Source organism: Poecilia latipinna, unplaced genomic scaffold, assembly GCF_001443285.1.
Source record: "Poecilia latipinna isolate Pla-1442-1.1 unplaced genomic scaffold, P_latipinna-1.0 Scaffold829, whole genome shotgun sequence".
In the NCBI taxonomy this organism is placed as follows: Eukaryota; Metazoa; Chordata; class Actinopteri; order Cyprinodontiformes; family Poeciliidae; genus Poecilia; species Poecilia latipinna.
Window position 1 is genome coordinate 74,948 of NW_015113445.1, and position 19,236 is coordinate 94,183.

At 44.3% G+C, this 19,236-nt stretch overlaps 1 protein-coding gene across 1 annotated transcript in view; it reads right to left on the bottom strand.

The window, feature by feature from the left end:
• fbrsl1 (fibrosin-like 1) overlaps positions 1–19,236 on the bottom strand; it is a 203,566-nt gene that overhangs the window by 43,632 nt on the left and 140,698 nt on the right. Inside the window, exon 6 of the mRNA XM_015047490.1 lies at positions 1,785–1,833. Coding sequence (XP_014902976.1) covers positions 1,785–1,833 — 49 coding nt within the window. The remainder of the gene's footprint in view (positions 1–1,784; positions 1,834–19,236) is intronic.

A 19,236-nucleotide genomic window follows, 5' to 3' on the forward strand; every position in this document is an offset into this window, starting at 1 on the left:
TATTGTAGTTTTATTAAAACCGCTGCGAAATCTATGAAGCATAGATTTTTGTGTAAAGTGTGTTCTTCCTGTTGTCTCTGCTTCTACAGCTATTCCTGCTGTGTCGGTGTATTATTTCCTCATCAGTGCCACCTTGTGTTCAGTAGAGGGACTGCAGCGAACAATCTATCCACAAATGACAAGGCTATGACTAGCTCCACCACCAGACTACTTTTCACATTAACCTTTTAGTTTCGTTTGTCAAACTTTCAATATTGACAGGATTTCTAATAACTATGACACCCTATTTTAGGGTTTTCAAAACCCTCGAAAACTCGGTGACAGTAACAGACTGAGGTGAAGAAGAAAAGCCTCCCAAAAACTAAGGAAAGCTCATCAAATATCGAGAAGAGACTGTTACAGAGATTAAAGTTGACTGCTTCCTGTTCTGTGAGCTGCTTGCTTATCATTGAGCTGACCTTTAGCTGTGTACTGAGGTAGAGTGGGGTAAAGTCAGGCAGAAACAAATCGTCCTAAAGGCCAAACCTGAACATGTAGAAACCTGGTCAGTGGTGGGAAAAAAAGTAGGCCTGACTACAACACTGGTCTTGCACTATAAGCCAACCAGAAACCTGACAGCAGCAGGATGTTTCTATCAAACATTAACTGAACAATGTCAAAAGATGTTCAATATTATTTAATTTTAAGAACAATTCGTGGGAAGCAGACACTTTTATTTGTTAACTGTTTGTTAATGGGTTTTATCATCACATTCGGACACAACCAACCCTTTGAGAAAATTCACAACCTTGATTTTGAAAATGACTTGGACACCCTGATGTAGATATATAAAAAACAACAACAAAGAATCAGGTTCTTCATAAACGCTTCCTCCTAAATAAAAGAAACCAGATGAAGGAAGCTGCAGCTACAATGAAGCCAAGCCGATGAACGCCGACGTGTTTGTCGAGTCTCCCTGTGAAACCTTCCTCGTCTGTCCGTATGGCTCACAGAACGTGGATCCATCTCATTCCAACCTCAGCCTGTCTTAATGGGGCCTCCTTCCTGCTTCTTGCCCAGAGGGGACACGGCCGCCATGCTGCTGCTATCTGTCACGGCTACGCCCGTCAAACCCCACACCCACATCTGCAGCTCAGACACCTTCACCCCCTGATTTGACCAGCTGAGCTTCACTGCATGTAGTAAATATTAATGTGCCAGAAATACCTGTTGATGTGCGTCACAGAATACACACAAACACACACACAAAACAAAAAGCATGCAGAATCCCCAGTGGTCACGGCGTACAAAAAAAAAAAAAAAGCAAAAAAACAAGGGCCTAATAATTCACATATGTGCATACGTGAATGTGGACAAGAGCGCGTGTTGTCTGGGGGCTGACAAAGCTCTTTTTCTGTCTTTCCTTTGGCATCAATTATGATCCAGGCCTGCTGTCAGAGAGCTTGTAATGCCTGAGGGGAAGTACCCATTTGTGGGAGCATGTGGCAGGGAGGCTCTAAATCCTCTCTAATGAACCAATATGTAGGAGGGCTAAGCCTTTGGCGGGGTCGTCCAAGAAACACCACTGTGCACCCGGAGGAGAGAGAGAAAAAAAAATGCATGCATATGTAGTCACCAGACCTTGTTTATGTCTGGCGACATTTAAATCTGAATGGGAGCTGCAGGATTAGAGAGCCAGAGAGAGCTATGGGCTCATTTGCAATAATATATAATAATAAAAAAAAGGCCACAGATTTTGCTCCGTTTATGAATAAAGCAGAGGAGAAAATGGACGAGGCTCTTACCTTTGGGTGCGGTAGGGGAAAAGAGCTTCTCTGATCCTACATCAGATACCTGGAGGGGAAAAGGAAAGAAAAAAAAAAGAAAAAAGAAACATGAAATTCAGAGATCACGTGAATCTGAAGAGAAACTAATTAAAATCATCATTCGTGCTCCTGGCATTTCTGTTCCAGAGCCACAGCTGCAGGAGCTGATTTATTTATCTGCAGGTGACGCCGTCACAGAATCAATCAGCAGCAGTCGCCCGATCGAACAAGGACAGGAAGCTGCTTCTGGAGCCCGACTTTCCCCTGATGAGGTAACATTAGGTGGCAGTGTTGGGCCACCTGAAAACCCCCCGCACAAGAAACACTGTCAAGGACACAGGAAGGCAGTCGGCTTGGCAATGCAGCATCAGAGGACAAAGACTTGGAGGGGAGGGAAAAAAAATGCTGCTGCTAGGAAATCAGTGACAGTTTTCCACCAATCAACACTATGCACTTCTATTTCTAATTCATCTAATTTCATTTCAACAACGGATCTCTCATGGTGGTGTGACATTGTAGTCGGCAAGCAGTAGGCCTGACGTTGGTGGAGGTCAATATGAGGGAAGCTGAGGACGATTTGACGGAGAGAATCGCATGAAGTTTGGCGACTAAAATCAAAATCACTGCAACGCAACTTGTGTGAACGGAAGATTTCGCCCCTGAGAATCCGCTCCTGTGTTTTCCAGGCGATCGTTTCCCTTCGCTTCAGCTCCTTTCGTCTGACTCGTTAAAAAATCCGCAGGAGCCCGGCATATGTTCCACCCAGAGGGCCCCCGAGTGTCCTTAGCTGCCACGCGTGTATTTCATGCTGCACAAAGGGAGCATATGTAAAGAATGAACAGCAAATCTTGAGAGCGTACAAGGGAGACATAGAGAGAAAGCGGTTGATTCTGTAAACACAGATGGCTGTCCTTGGCATCCCTGTTAGTTCTTCACAAGTGTTTTGAGGACATCCTCTTCTTTCCAAGACCTTCGGATTCCGACTTTTACTGCGATTTGACTTTTTTTTCCCTTTCCTCTTTTTTTTTTCTCCCCCTTCCTACAATGTTTGGATGTCTCTTCTCTCACAAACCACAACAGACCTCGAGTAGAGAGTTGATTCTCTTATGAACTTGCTTTATTAACAGGGCATAAAAACAGAGATATGAAAGCTCAGGGGAAGCCTCCGCCGAGGAACTCGACAGTCAAATCAGAAACGGAAAGCATTAAAGGGGAGAGGATCCGCTGATGACTACAAAGAAACATTTTTCTGTCGAGTTCTGCGGCATATATTCCACGAGGAGACGTTGTGAGTCACTTGGTTGAAGCTCAGCAGAGATTGCAGACAGTAATGGACCGAACAGATTTTCGTTATAAACACTTGATGATTACTGCACAAAACTCTTTAGCTGAGTGTTTTGTTTTTAGCTGCTTGCTGAGTGGACAGATGCTAGCTACCGCAGGAGGAGCAGCAGTAGCAACATGTCTGCAAATGTTGTGCAGCAAATATTCAAGACTCCTGAAAGTTTTCACATTTATGGACGGTTCAATACGCCCATTGATAGACTAATGTTTAAAAGTGATGAATGAACAGATGGGCACACACATCAATGAGTTGAGAGAGAGACCAGAAAATATTGGGTGACTGGACAAATTGACAAAATTATTTTATTTTTGTGAAAACGCCTTAAACTGAATCGATTACGGCCTCTTCTTTTTTTTAGATGCGTCTGGATGTGTCAGGACATTTCATTTATCATTTTATAATACAATGACATTATCTTATGTTTTTAATCAGGCTTGGCATTTTTTTCTTTCCTTCTGTTTCTTTTTAATGCGTCCCATCCAGCAGTGTGGCTCTCAGAGTCCAGCATATTTAGTTTCTCAAGTTGAGCATTACACACGCACGCACCTTAATAAATTGCTTTTAGGTTTATTTCAAATGAAGCGGAAAGAAAGAAAGAAAGAAAGAAAGAAAGAAACAAAGACAGAAAGAAAGAAAGAAAGAAAGAAAGAAAGAAAGAAAGAAATGTAGGAAAAGTAAAGACAGAAGGGTAGACAGAAACATGGAACAAATAGACTAATTGATAAATTGAATAATTTATGCAACTGGGAATGGATGAAGGTCTTCAAACACAAATATTGTTGAATACCTACATTTTGAAAACACATGAATCATATGTCGGACCTTGAGACTGCGTAGGAACTCTGAAGACTAAAAACATTTCTTTGGTCTCCACAAGTGGAACAAAAGGACAAACTCTCTGCTGAAATCTCTTCCGTTTCCTCCTGCAGCAGACACTGTGACCTGGCTCTGGAGGAGAGAAAGACTAGCTGCGCACTGCCCTCTTTCAATCTCCCAAAACCAGAGTGGCCAGGCACCAGCACAGACTCTTTGTTGGCTCTGGATGACATTAAACGCTCCAGTACCAACCCTCGGCACAGAAAACAGCACAACCTCAGCCTTGAATCAAGGCCCTGCAGGCCCTGAAAGAAAAATATGGGCTCAGAGTGAAATGAAGCTTGTCAAATGGACACGGAAGGAGGCTCAGGGTCATGCTCAGAGTGACACGGGGTCATGAAAGTAGAAAAAAAATAAAATAAAATAAAAAACAAAACAAGCCAGGTGAGGCTGTGACTATGTGTAACGGCTAAAAACAGTTGTGACCAAAGCGGTTATCTGGAGTGCGACACAGACTAAGTGTGTTCCTGCGAACCGACGCGTTGTTTGGTACATCTCCTCCTTCCCATTCCAGCCCCGTAATGAACAGAAGCTCTTTTTAAATTGTACCTAAATCCCAAGTAACAGCGAACCAACATTTAAGAGTTTAATGCTGCGTTTTGCACCTGCCAAGTCTGCATGAGTCAATCACACAATCCACAATTACAAGGCTGGCTTGTAAAGGCGATGCTGAAAAAATGGCATGTCGCAGCAGAGCTCTTGTTTCTACTGGTGCTTGTTTTTTTGTTCCAGCTTCCTCCTGCGCGCTGCTGTTGGTCAAGTTTACTGGTTTCTCTCTCTCTCTCTCTCTGGTTCTCTCGGGGCCGCGCTGCCGGCTAACCGAGCCGCCTGCGGTCGCGGTGCGAGGAGGTCATGTGTAACAAATTCTTCACACTCTCTCTGCTGAGGCGACCCCGACTGCCATTACCGACCGAGAGAAAGATGAGACGGACAGGAAACGCTTTTGGAGAGAGGCAGAAAGACGACGAAACGGAGGAGCAAAGGGCACGGTTTTCAAAAGGAAGCGGGGAAATTTAACCATTAAACAAAACTAAAGGGTGGCGGTGGGAGGGGAGGGAATTTAAGCCACATTGCCTAAGAAGCCAAAAAGCCCTCGGAGCGGGCTGCAGGAAGCTTGACCTTTGCGAGGGCCGTCTGCTATTTGAGCCTGGGGCTTCGGGGGCCTGGCCCCCTCTCTGGAGGGCCGTCAGCTGGCCTCCGCTTTCCTTCTCTATTCTATTCATTAGCTATGCTTTATGATTCAGCTTCCTCTGAGCCACACAAGAGCTCCCCGAGGAAAGAGACTGCTGGATGGAGGGAGAAAAACGGAGCGAGGCAAGGGGGACGAAGTGGGGGAGCGGGGGAAGAAAGAAGCAGGTCACGGGGCCCAGCCGGAGCTCAGCTCCCAGCAGCTGTGAAATCCTCCCGTTTCCTCGGCAGGCGTAAAAAAGAACACGGGAGAGAGGGAGGGAAAAAAAAGAAAGAGAAAAGAGTTAAGGAGAGAGCTTGGCCAGTAAAACCCACCATTACAGCGCTAAATCCCTAAAGCGCCACATGCTGGACGATAATTCCCCAGATTTAGGGAATGCCAAATTACAAATTACGGCTGCTGTTTGTTTTAAGAAGTCCAGAAGTCCACAACTACCTCCCCCCCCCCGAACACAGATGACTTATTCACTCCATAAATCCTCTAGACAACGGCGCGGCCGTCAAGGGAGAGCGGGGGAGGCGGTGAGCGAGGCGCGCATGGCGAGGCCCCAGACGAAGGGAGGGAGGGAGTGGAAGAGCGGAGAGAAAAGTCTCCATGTCCGCGTTGCTTTTACTTAACAACACGGCCGGCTAATTAATTTAGAAATATCGGAGACAACCTTAATAGCGTTCTTTTAATGGCAAAACGCCTCCACGCTTCATTTCTGCACAATAGGCCACCGGAGCAAGGCAATGCAGCCGAGGAGGGAGGGCGGCGTAATCAGCAGAATGACCTTGAGGCATAAAATTTATGAAAAGCATTGATCAGTTAAGGATGTGATTTCACTCAGACACGAAGGTCAGCAATTACCCCAGACTCAATTAACCTCATTTAGTAAAGACTGCTGAGAGACCAGTTTCTCCCCCCGCCCCTCCCTTCACATCCCATAACCCAGCACACATCAGCCCCTCCCTGCTTTATATCAAATGATCCCCAGGCTTTCAGTCTTACCTTTGATCTGGGAGCTCTATTTAATGCCCCGCATTCCACACAGCAGAGCAAATTATCTCCTAGCAGTAAGAAACCTTGCAGTCAGAGATTAGGTAAGCCCCAGACCAAATACAAGCAGATTCCTGATACAGCCCTCCTCTGTTTGTGGGTAAAGGAGGAACAGCCTTGCCCTTCCATGGTACACTTTCTAAACACCTTGGGGCGGCTTAATCACGACAGCTGCGGCGTGAAAACAACAAACCTGTCGGCAGGCTTTGTTGCGGCCTCATGTCTGTGAAGACTGTAATTGCTATTTAGTCGTGACTCATTTGGAGGGTTTCGTATCAGACAGAAAGCTGCTGGACAAGGTCTGAGGTGTTTGGTGTTAATCACATAGAAAGTGCCTGAGAAAAGTATTCGTACGACAGGATATGTTTTTAATTTTCATCTTAATTTAACTCAGTCCATCATATTTCTGCCACCTCTTTGTGGATGATATGTTCACTCACAACATGCTGGACATAGGTCAGAAAGTTACATTTTGGTCAATGTTTTATTTACTTTTTTTTACTAGAGCTCTTTCTTCCGCATGTTTGCCGTGTCGCCAGCTGCAAACAGAACGTCTTGTTACTTTCCTCTTTTTCCATGGCTGTTTTTTCTTTCTAAAGTTTACTGCAAGTGCCAGAATTTGGGAACAGATGATGAAAGGTCTCTCTGTACATACTCTGCAAGAACAAAGACATTAGTTTACTTGAGGTGGCAAGGACAAGAACAAGGCTCGCACCGGCCAAGTTTATGTCGAGCGCCGAACTCCTGGGATGATGACGGAAAAATTGCGGAAGAAATAACATCTCCCCTATGCTGCATTAACCAGGCCCACTTCCAATTTCTGACCAATTACACAATACTTGTCAGACGATGTACCAAAAAAAAATAAAAAAAATAAAAAAATTGGTTTCAGCTGAATGATGTGTTGAGAACAAGCAGAACTGAGGGAGGAAAAAAACCAACTTCTGAAGTCTTGCGGAGTTTATACAAGCCTCAGTCGTCGCTAATGGATTGAACTGAGATGTTGGGACAATGTTTTATAACTTAACCTCTGGCCTGTTTACCGTGTTCCCTGGTCTTCATGATGCTGTTTGCTTCATGACGAACCTCTGGGGCCTTCGCAGAACTGTTGGATTTACACTGAGATTACATTACATACAGATGGACTCTATTCGCCAATTAGGTAACTCCCGAAGGCAGTCGGTGTTTCTTCCACTTGACGATTCCAGCGCTTTTCAGTCACGCTCTCCATCGCGCTAAACAGGTGGCTCTATTATTTACCGTTTCAGCACACCACACGCCGACTCCTTCTAAAAAAAGTTGTAATGTAGAATTTTGGGAGTAGAGGGGTTTCACTATATGGTCTATTATGTAGCTCAGGCAGGTGTGAATACTTTGGAAAGCACCAGATACAGGCTAGTTGGGAACCAAAAAGTTTTGAAGATGACCCTATTCTTATAGAAATATCAGCTCTTACAGAACAATTCCTGAAACAAATTTGATGTGCAGAACAAAAGAAGGCAACTCATAGAAGAAAAAAAAGGAAAAAAAAAAAAACAGCACACTGTTATTCCTGCCTCTGCGCCCAGCCCAGCTCCTGTAGACGAGATAAGCAAAAATCTCGTTGGAAGCGAAGATGCCTGACAGGCCTCTATGTACACACAACCATGTTTGTATTTATATTGCTGCGCCGTGACACGGCACAAACGGATTCAGCAGACGGCAGGCCAGAAGAAAATGAGAGGGAAAATGAAAGGAGCCAAATGGGCCATAGGGCACATTTCCTAGCACGGCCAATCAGGCGCTCAATTACCCAGGTTGAACCTGTCTGTCCATCCCTTTCCTTACCAACACACACATCTGTGCACGCACACACTCCAACCTACACAGTGTTAATTTGCCTCCCTGTCTGGCGTTTCATCACTGTCAGCTTCCTCCTTCATTGCCCTCTCCGCCAACTTCCATTGAGCGTCTCCTGAAGCCGCTTTTGCCACCCGAGCTCACAGTGGTGTAGCTCACAGGTGAGGCAGAGTTGCCTGGAACACCAGGCCAGCAAAGTTGATTCACTTTATAAATCACAAGTGCGTGCAACTTTTAAAAATGAAAATTGTTTTTGTTGTCGTGGCACAACAGCATGACCGCAAGACCGCTCTGCATCCCCAACCATTTCTTCCCCCAGACATCTGCTGAAGCCACTTTTGCAATAAATGCTGCATTAGCCATGCACAGTGGGACTACAGCTCCCAGGCTACAACAGGAGACACCAAATTAATTATCTCCCCAGCATTTGTCCTCACACCGTTCCAGAAACTTAATGACCTCCCGAGCGGTCGTTTATTATGAGCCGCAGTAGTGCCTTCCATGGGAGCAGACGCCATCTACCTTGCCTTCAATTCCCACCCTCCGCTCCTCTACACATCCACCGCTGCCGGCTTGTCAGAACAGGTGTGAGCCGGTAATAATGCGGAACCCCGGCAAGCACGGCGAGATGCGCCGAGACGACAGAGAGAGAGAGAGAGAGAGAGAGGTAGCATCCCACGCAACTGTCAACCGACGGATACAAGCCTCGACTGGAGCATCATTAAGATGATAATGAATTCCATGGTGACCAAGTAGAATGAAGTGGCCTCCCCTCGCATGCTTGCAAAAAAAACACACACACACAAACCACTTTGTACTTAGCCCCAAGTGCCATTTTTATAGGCACACATAAACGCCTACATGTGTATGGCAGAGCACCAGGGCTGGAAACTCCTGTCCCCGCTCGCCCTAGCAACAGACGCAAGGAAATGAATACCGATGGAAGTGCACGGGGGCATGAGCTTTGTGTAAAATATTACCCTCGATCTCGCTTGCTGCGCCCTGCGCCGTCACTCCGCCCTGCCTCCCTCTCTCTCTCTCTTTCTCTCTCCTGGGCTGTGAAGCAGTTGCTAGCCCTTATCATTGCTGGCTGTCAGTTTAGTATACAAATTAGCAGTCTATCAGGGGAATGCAGGAGCCCGTTTCATCAGTAGGGAGAAAGGCAGAGGCGCGCATTGCATTAAGGTCTCTCACCGCAGCAGACAGAGAAAGTCACAAATCAACGGCGCAGCAGGCCCGCAGCCAACGCTAACCAGATAAGGAGAAATGAAGGAAAAGGGACGAGACATATTTCACTAGAGGGGCTCCAAATCTGTTCGAACTCCCTGTGAGGGGGCCAAGAGTGAAATATAGAGATGGGGCGCAGGGACCGACGAGGCAACAAATCACGGTATCAGCCCAACAGACTGACAGGAACTCCATGAATAATAGATACGGAATATGAAAAGTACAGGAATTCCATTTGTGAAAGTGCCTTTATTCGATTAACAGCTACAAATTGGAGGAAATTAGCGCCAGCGCATCGACGCTATCTCCGCCTAAGTGAACATGTGGATGTTAATACCAGAGGAGACAAAACATCTGGTGAGGGCTCTCATTAGGTGGCATAACGCAATGAGGCACAGCCTAAATTGCGGCAATAAAAGCCGACAGACAAATCATCTCAACCACCACCATCCATTTAACTCAATTAACGAAACGCTTAGATTTGGAGCTCGGTGGTTTAAAAAGCACGCCAGGCTCCAGAGGGGTAGAAAGTCCAGGGTGGACAAATGGAAGACGGCGGGGAAACCGAAGCAGGAAATGAACCGGGACTCTTCAGAGAAGAAAGTCAAGTTTAATTGTGCGGCCCATTTCAGCAACAAGACAGTTCAAAGTAGTTTACATCATATTCTGTAAAAACACAAAGACTTACGAAGTATTTTTGGTCTAGGTTCTAGTGCAAAAACCTTAGTGCACTTGAAATAAGACAACAGTAACTTGCAAGTAATTTCAGTGAAATATAGGACCTTATTTTAAGTCAAAAATACCTTAGAAATTATGATAAGGTATGAGTTCCACTTAATTTTAACAATACATTTTTCCTAGTAGAAATAGTACTTTATGTTCAATATCAACTTGAAACAAGCGTCTGTATCCTGAAAAGTTACTTTCCAGTTAGTTTCATCTTATTTTAAGAAACTGGGCCAAAAATACTTGGTAAGGTTTCATTTTGTCAATGCCACCATCATAATCATCAAGTCGATCAATGCACATCGATGCTCATCAATGTCCCACTTACTACTAATCAAAGGGAGCTCTAAACAGGTGGGTTTTCAGCCTTGCTTTGAAGGAACTCAGTGTTTCAGCTGTTTAGCAGCTTTCTGGAAGTTTGTTCCAGATTTGTGGAGCATAGAAGCTGAATGCTGCTTCTCCATGTTTAGTTCTGGTTCTTGGGTTGCAGAGCAGAACCAGAACCAGAAGACCTGACTGGTCTGGAAGGTTGACAATAGCAACAACAACAGGTCTTTTAACGTATTTTGGTGATTTATAAACTCACAGATTTAAAGTCCACTCTCTGAGCTATACAGCGAGTGTGAGAGTGGTCTTCTTGTCTTTCTAATGTCAAAATGTATGCCAGCAGTGATAAGAAGCTGGGATAATCTCTGCGGTATCAGGAGGCTGCTCGTCATTACACCGTGGCCCTGATATAGATCGGAGCACCGCCGGCCTCCTCTGGCTCGCCAGGCTTCACGCCAGCAGAGATGGCAGATAGCCCTGTAAAGACACGGCTCACCACTCCCTGATTGGTTGGTCAGGAGCCACAACCAAAACGTTCCCCTTGGGCTGCCATGAGAAGGCAAGATAGCGGGCGGCGGGACACAAAAAGCTCACTCTCTGCGCATCTAGATTATCGCTTTGTCGTACAGCCTTTCCACTATTGTCCATGTGGGTGGTGGGAAATAATAATAATGGGAAAAAAACAAAAAAAAAACGCCTTTGTGTGAACATTATTGTCTGAGAAACAGGAGAGTAGACAGGCGGATTATTTCAAAAACAGCTTCCCCCCAGAGCTCTCACAATGCACCAGTGTTGATGCCGAGTGGAGGATCCTGGAGGAGATAATAATAATATTCCTAGTCAGAGCCTTTGCTGCATTTGAGCCGCCTTGTAACAGAGAGATACACATCATTCTGACTGGCCCGCTGTGACATAATCACCCTGCAGAGAGCTGCAGGCGAGCTTGGTAGGCAAACCACCTCTCACTGCAGCTTGTTAAGAGAAAGGTGGCTTTAAGCACTGCTCAATAAAATCTCCCATTGAACTTGTTTTTTTAGGGGGTTTTTCCCAGTCCATCTGAACAATGTCTAGGTGAATCATCGCCCACCTCGGGCTACACAACTTACATTCTTCCTTTCTTCTCTTCTCTCAAGATTACACTTTGCTTTTGACTTGGATGAATTTGCTAAGAGGGGAAAAAAAAGAAAAAGAAAAAAAACAAACTCAGTATGATTTTAAATAATGCAGCGATAAAAAAAAAGAAAAAAAACAGAAGAGAAAAAGCGGTGACCCTTTCCCTTGCCTCAACCCACACATGGTGAGTTTGTTCTGCAGGGGGAAAGACAGCTCACAAAGAGAAGAAAAGCCGGAGCTGGCACTACACGGAAATTTGCGGCAGGCATTGGCTCGCTCCTCTGGGCGCGGACACCTTTAATGAGAGGAAAAAATGCGCAGCGAGAGGCAGCTCTCACCCATGCTATGCCAGTGATTTTTGAGTAAAATGAATCACCTCCCCTCCAACACAAATAAATATTGTTCTAATACCGGTGGGAGCCTGATGCCGACTCTAGGCTAGGGAAAGGGATCCAAGCTTTTACCAGCCTCCATATCCCCGGTGGGATTCTGCATCCCACAAATTCAGAGTCTGCACACGATGAGCCCACTACGTGTCTGTGAACCCTCGGATTCAGGTTTGGCTAAATGTAGAGCTCTCAAATGATTGGCACCAGGTGGTGGAGGCTTCAGGGTGAACAGATAACAGAATAATGCCGCACATTTTTTTTTTTTGCACTACAACCACAAACATAAATGGATTTTACTGGGATTTTTATGAAAGGTTTGGGATTTGTGTTCACCCCCCAACTCTGACACCTGTAAATAAAATCAAACTCACTACCTTCAAGCGTCCTTAATTAGTAAATATTGTCCATCTGTGTGTAGTCTAATCTTAATATTAATTTAGCTTCAGCGTCATGAAGACCAATGGTCAAGGATGAAGCAAAACAATGTCCAATGCTTTAGAGGTTCAACAATCTAAGAGCAGAAAGAGGATGACGCATGGTTTCACAAGGTTACCGAAACATGGCGGACAGGCAGAACATGAATAAAAGAATCAGACAAGAGGTCAATAGTAACTCTGGAGGAGCTGCAGAGATCCACGACTCTAGAAAAAAAAAACAACTACTAGTCTCCACAAATCTGGCCTTTATGTAGGAGAGGTCGTTGTTGAAGATAGCAATGCAAATTTCAGTTTGCAGTTCGCCACAAGCAATGTAGGGAGAATGAAATGAATACAACTAAACACAGAGCATTCTGGGAAATTATACATAGGGTATCGTAACAATGTGCCCTATCCATAAAGGCAAATCTATTTAGTCTAATTCTATGTGTTGTGCTTTGAGTGACGTCTCACTTTATTATTTATTTTGCATTACATTGATAATTCCTAATTTCACTTTCTGAACCATTCGAAAAAGGTTTGTTGTATCTTTTTAATCAGTTTCAGTTTCTTTATTATTTGTTTTACATTGGCTGTTGAACTCCTAATTGCACTGACTGAATAAGTTATAGTTGTGTTGTTTTCATTTCAAGTGTTTTGTACTGGTGCAGAGTCATCAAATAAATCTGCTATTCAGTACATTTATGTCTATGTTTAAAAAAGAAGCGTTTTAAGTCAAATCTGTGCTGTTTTTCTGTATCGGTATCAGCCAGTACTAAACCATAGATATCTGAATCAGTATCGAAAGTGAACCAGTGGTTCCCTAGTTGTAACATGACCAAGTGTGAAAAAGTACAAGTTGTATAAATACTTTACAAGATACTGAGCACCTCCATCACCTGTAAAAACCAACAACGCTCCGAGGACAAAGACAACCACTTTCTCTACTGAGCCATGAGTTGGGTAGGAGCAAGATGGCAAGTGGTGGAGTGGAAACCTGGAAGGGGGGTGGAGTAGACTGGCACCCGTTGCCCAGCATCCGGTTGCTCTCACACCTCCATCCTACTTCAAGGCAAACATGGCATGCACTATATAAAGGTGTTTGTGGCTTCTGAAGCCCCCGGGCCACTGTGGAAAAGGATGTGGCACGTTAAGTGGAATTTACTTTTGATGCGGACATCAAGCCTCAGGTTTCTAGCAGCTGAAACCCAAGCTTCTCCCTCAGGGGTGTGGGGGAGAGGAAGACTTACTGCAGGGTTGGCCAGGACACCGAATACCCATGCAGTCACCTTTACATGTGCCTTTGCTGCACAGCTGTCATTATAAAAGCAGAAGAGAGCTGGAGGTGGTGGCTGAAGAATGTTGGGGAGGAGTGGGGAGAGACAGTGTTTCTGTAGACAGATTTTATCAGACCAATATAGCTGCTACTGACCATTTCATCTGGTAAACCAGCCCTCCATTAAAGCTGCAATTTGCAACTTTTATAAAGAATGTTTATATATATATATATATATATATATATATATATATATATATATATATATATATCATATTTGTTAAAACTGTCATGTCGTGACAGCATGTCATGAGACAAATAATCTGTGAAAAGATCGAGCTCTTCCACCTTCTCCCTGACCTGGTATCTCTGTCTGAAGAAATACAACATTCTCGACCAAAGCAACCAATCAGAGCCAGAAGGAGGGTCTTTGCGCTGTCAATCATCCACATGTATTTGGTGGATGATAGGTGGTCATGGTAACGAGCCTGAGCGTTCACAACAGGCTATGCTAGCTGTAGCGTAGCAGAGAGCAAACGGGGCGAGGTGGAGGGAGAATGAGCAGCGGCACGAGATTGTGATCGACAGTGGTAAGACCCACCTCCAGGCTCTGATTGGTTGTTTCTAGTTAGCACTAGGAAAAGGAAGAGGAGTTCGATTTTTTCACAAATTATGTCTCATACCATTCTGTCCCCGTACAGTGACAGTTTCAACAAATATGTAAAAAAAACAACACTTCTTTCTTTTTTTTAATTAAAGGAACATACTGCAGCTGTAAGCTATTAATGCTTTACTTTGATACTAAATCATTCCTAAGTGGATTTAGGAATGATTTAAAAGAAATCATTTGGAAAAGAAAAAGGAAAGTGAAGCCAGAAAATGAGCTAAGAAATCTCCCATCCCTCTTATGTCTGTTTCATGACACGGCAGAGCTCTTCAGTCACTGACAGCCCAGATGTGTAACTTTTTCCAGGGGAAGTGAGGAAGTATTAATAACCGTGATGACATATCAGTGACACATGTAAGGAGATTTGCTTTATGCAGGAGAAGATGACAGAGGAGGAGGAGGAAAGCTAAATATGTACCACTATGAAGCCAGGAGAGGCTAGCTTAGCGCCACCGTGACAACTGTAGAGGTCCTGTGAAAGTCCTTATTGTTTTAGACTGGACGCTTAGAGAGCATCATCAATCTGGGACGGCATTCTCTGTCCTGACCTTGACAATGGACATGCAAGTAATGCCTTTGTAGAACCACCTTCAATGACCTCAACAAAGGTTTTTTTATTCCAAGTTGTGAAGATCCTCAACTCTGACCAGCAGTCCCTGCTGAAGAACAGCATCCCTAAGGCATTATATTGCCACCACTATGTTGGCAGCGTCAGTGTTAGCGTCTAGCATGTAGGTCACAAAGATTATTTGAGCAACTTCTTTTACATTTGTTGTTCCCCTGTAACCAACCGCAAACAATGTACAACGTGAATACGCCGTAAACCAAGACGCCTTTCAGCCCAGTTCTATTCTTCCTGCATATTCCATTCAGTAAAATGTAATCAAATAAAACTGTCTCTTTTTAAAACTTTCCCATCACCAAAAAATTATGGAATGCAAGTCTGATTAGAAAAGCTTGGTTGAATATTTAAACCCATTACCTGCACATTCCTCTATATGTTTTAAGAGAATCAAGTCTTTTCTTCTGTTAAGCAGCATTTCTTCCTCTTCCACCATTTAAAATGCTATTACTTTTGTGTTTGCATTCCTTCATTCAAACACAGGTAGAATACAGCAATAAGATATTATAACTTGAAATCGGTCTGATCTCTTCTGAAGTAATTTAGTTGCCCTGGATTTCAGACCAAAGAGCTGTGAATACATGAACATGCTAAATAAAATCTGAAAATAATGTAACATCTTCCTGTGGATTCATAGATTAACATAGTTGTGTTAATCAAAACCCATGAAAACACATGAAAGTTTGTAGTTGCAATGTGACAAAATGTGAAAGGTTCAACGGGTACGAACACTTTTCCACATCACTGCAATGTGTAGCACAATTTGCTCTAGATTAAAATATAATGAAGCAAGTAAATGCAGCTTTGTCTTACATGCAGCTGCTTAAATTATTTACGTGTAAAGAAAAAAGAAAAACAAGACAATTGCTCCCCAGAGCTGCTAAAATGCTTTTCCTGGCTTGTTTGATGTAGCACTAATGAATATCTCGGTGCTTGTTGAAAGCTTCTATTTCTCTTGAATATTACATTTCGTCTAAGCAAAAAATAAATCTGCAGAACCTAGTCACATGAAGAATTCAGTCACTTTGCTTCAAAAATACCAACACCAGTGATGTAACCAGAGACGGCGAACATATTGCACTGGATTGATTCGTCTGCAGTGTATTGGAAAAGACTGGGCTTACCAGCTCATTACCACTGGAGGACTGTCGAAACAGGCAAACTTCCTGTCAATAAAACCACCCTGACAATTATCCTGCTGAATGGCGTCCTGAACGCCGAGGTGTTTTTGTGAAGGAACTCGCCCTCCTCGCCAATTTTTTTCCCTCCACTTCTCTAACGACCGGCTTGATTAGTAAATTGAGCCGAAAACCGGCTTGTTTATTGAAAGCAATTCCACGGCGGCTTCCATTTTCTGTAGTTATTTCATCATATGCTCATCCAGACCCACCCGGCACGACCCAGATGGCTACCGCAAGTATTTGAATAAGAGATATGCAAACAGATGAAGTGAAGGGAGCAGCTTGTGTGCTCAAGCAGCCTTTTCTCACATCTGCCAGAATCCTTGGATTAGTTGGTCCGGGCCCCGGGGCCTTTACACTGCATTCATTCAGCGCATGGAGGTGAATGGATGTTTGCAAGGCACGTCTGTCACAAGCAAAGATGCATATCGCTGAGCCGAGGAATCCAACGCAAGCAGAGTCGAGACTGAAAAAGGTGGAAGATTAGAAAAGTCTGCATGAATGTAGATGACAATGATATCATCATCAGGTCAAAACCTGTTTGGGTTTGATCGTTTATTAGTAAAACGAGGAGATGGATAGAAGAGCGAAGGATTCTATCAGCAGGTCTAAGAGCCTGGACACAATGTAACCATGATTTATTTACTCCTGTTCTTCTGGTTCTTTTTCATAAACTGTGGACCGGCTAACAGAATCAGGATAAACCAAAGACTTAAAAACTTATAGATTCAGAAAAGCTAAAAGGTTTTCATAATGTCGACGCCAGATAAAGTCAAATAATAACCTGGGTTTTATCTGGGTGTTTGCAGTATAAAGTGATTCAGCTTTGCCCCTCCACCACCTGTTGCTGAGCCCTGCTGAGTCCATCACTTACCAAAAAAAAAACAATAAAAAAATTCAGCAGCTGGAAATACTAATGGTTACAAACCATCAGACATGGTCATAATGTGTAAGCTACAGCAGCACCGCCTATTACTTACTTATAAGTTCAACCCATTAACACCAAATGTTACATTTGATACACTTCTTAAATTATGTTGGATACAGAAAAGATGTTTTTGGTAATGACAGTTAAATCAACGTAAAAATCTGATGTTTTAATTAAGCTACAAAGAAATTTAGAAAATAAGACAATGAGTCAAAAATAGTTTCTTTTGTGCAATGAAACACATTTGATATTTAATTACAAAAAAAATCTTTATGTTTTCAGGATTTAAAAAGTTAGAATTTTATCACAATATTTTGTGATACTAATTTGATAACGATAAATTAAAGAGGCACTCGTCATCTCGTTTTTTTTAATTAATCGAAATGCACTGGTGCAACGATAAATCGAAATTCCTGTCACGGTAAGATTTTTTTTCATGATATATGATGAGTGCATTTATAGCTTTTTACAAGATATTGTTGGTAAAGAAAAAGTGTTCAGGTGCAGCGCAGCAGCGGCTGGTGTCCTCGTGACGCCGCGGTGTCCCAGCCGGCGACATGTAACTGGAAACCCCAGTGGGCTCCTGGAAGACTAAGATGCTTCCTCTGACTGGAGCCCAGATCCATGGCTGACAGGGTTCCTGGTGGGATGCCAGTGATGGGAGGAAATATTTTTATACCCTGCTCCTGCAACCCACTACAGATCAATAACTCCGTATAAAAACAGAGTTACAGAAACAGATCGACTCAGGGGTTAAGTGCATTGCTTATGCTATGAACCATTTTGACAGATACTCAACAAGCTTCCAAACAAACACACACACACACGCACACACACACACACACACACACAGAAAATACCTCGGTTTGGATCTCTCCTGTTGGCTACCCGGGGAAATTCAGCTCCAAACATTGTGAGCAAGGCAATTATAACGGGGGAATACGTGGGGAGTATTTGCAGGCACACAATATGTGATGATTGATGGGTCAGCGGAAAACTATCGAAACTGCCGGGGGTCGACTTTAACCGCCTTCCTGACAGATACACTTGTTGTATCAACCCCCCGGCCTCACCCTGCCGCTAACAGGTGGCCCGTCCTTCACAGCAAAGTCGACCGCCACGCACGGCGGAGGCTGCGGATAGTCTTCAGCGAGCCACGAAACGTTCGGGTTTCCAGCGCTGGGGCAGACACGGTGGCGGAATGCAGAGCGAGGAGCCGAGGGGGAGGGAAGGGAGGAAAATACTCCTCCAATCAAATAAATGCCACTGTAAGCACAAGTGACAAGTCTTGTTTGGGGTCGTCCCTGCTCAGGGCCCGAAAGGCCAGCACTGTCTCATCTCCTCAGCTATGTCTGCAAGCCAGCTGGGTGGGAGAGGAGGAGGAAGAGGAGGAGGGAGAAAACGCCTGATTGGTGCCACAGCCAAGGGTGAAAGCAGGCCAATTATATTCCCTATTCCCCCAAGAACAAGCCAGGCCCCTCTGGTGGAGTGAAGCCTCTGCCACCTTGCCTCTCCTGCACCTCTCAAGACACTTCACGTAGATAAATAAATGACAGCTCCACCGGGGCTCGGCCTAGCCTCCCTGCCTGTCCGCTTCACTTCACCTGGCATTACAGCAGATAGACATTTTTCCACATTATTATTGTTGCTTTGTCATCCGCTGCCCCATTCACTAGCCGAGCTAGTGGCTGATGATGCCGGCGGAGGACCCGAGGAGATTGGGAGGGGAATGTCTCTTGTCAAAGTCAGCATGGCCTAGCGTTGCAGAAATTTTAACAAGTTCCCTGGGCTCTTGCTCGCGCTCTCTCTCTCTCCTCGCTGCCTGACAGACCGAGGTGCCACAACAGGGCCGCCTGACAGGCCTGGACACGACGCCGTCGCTGACACTTGATAGACGAGAGGAAAGGCGAGAGGAGAGGCGACGAGGAGCCACCCTGAAACGCCTGAATTAATCATACCGCCTTCCACCGGCTTTAGGTATTAAAACCTAGAAATATTCATTACCTCTTAAGATATTTAAAGCCCTTTGTACATTTTGGCATGTTACAACCACAAACTCGTCTTGGTGACAGACCAAGACAAAGCAGTGCAAGACGGTGTTGAGGTGTGCTTAAAAAGTGTGGCGAATATGTTGACACAGCCCCCTATATTCTGATACCTCTCAATAAATAAAATCAAGTGCAACACTTTCTCTTCAAAAGAAAACCTCGTTAAACAGAACCACGTCAATCCTTCCACTAACAACTTGCATTTTAAAAAGTTCCTGGATTTG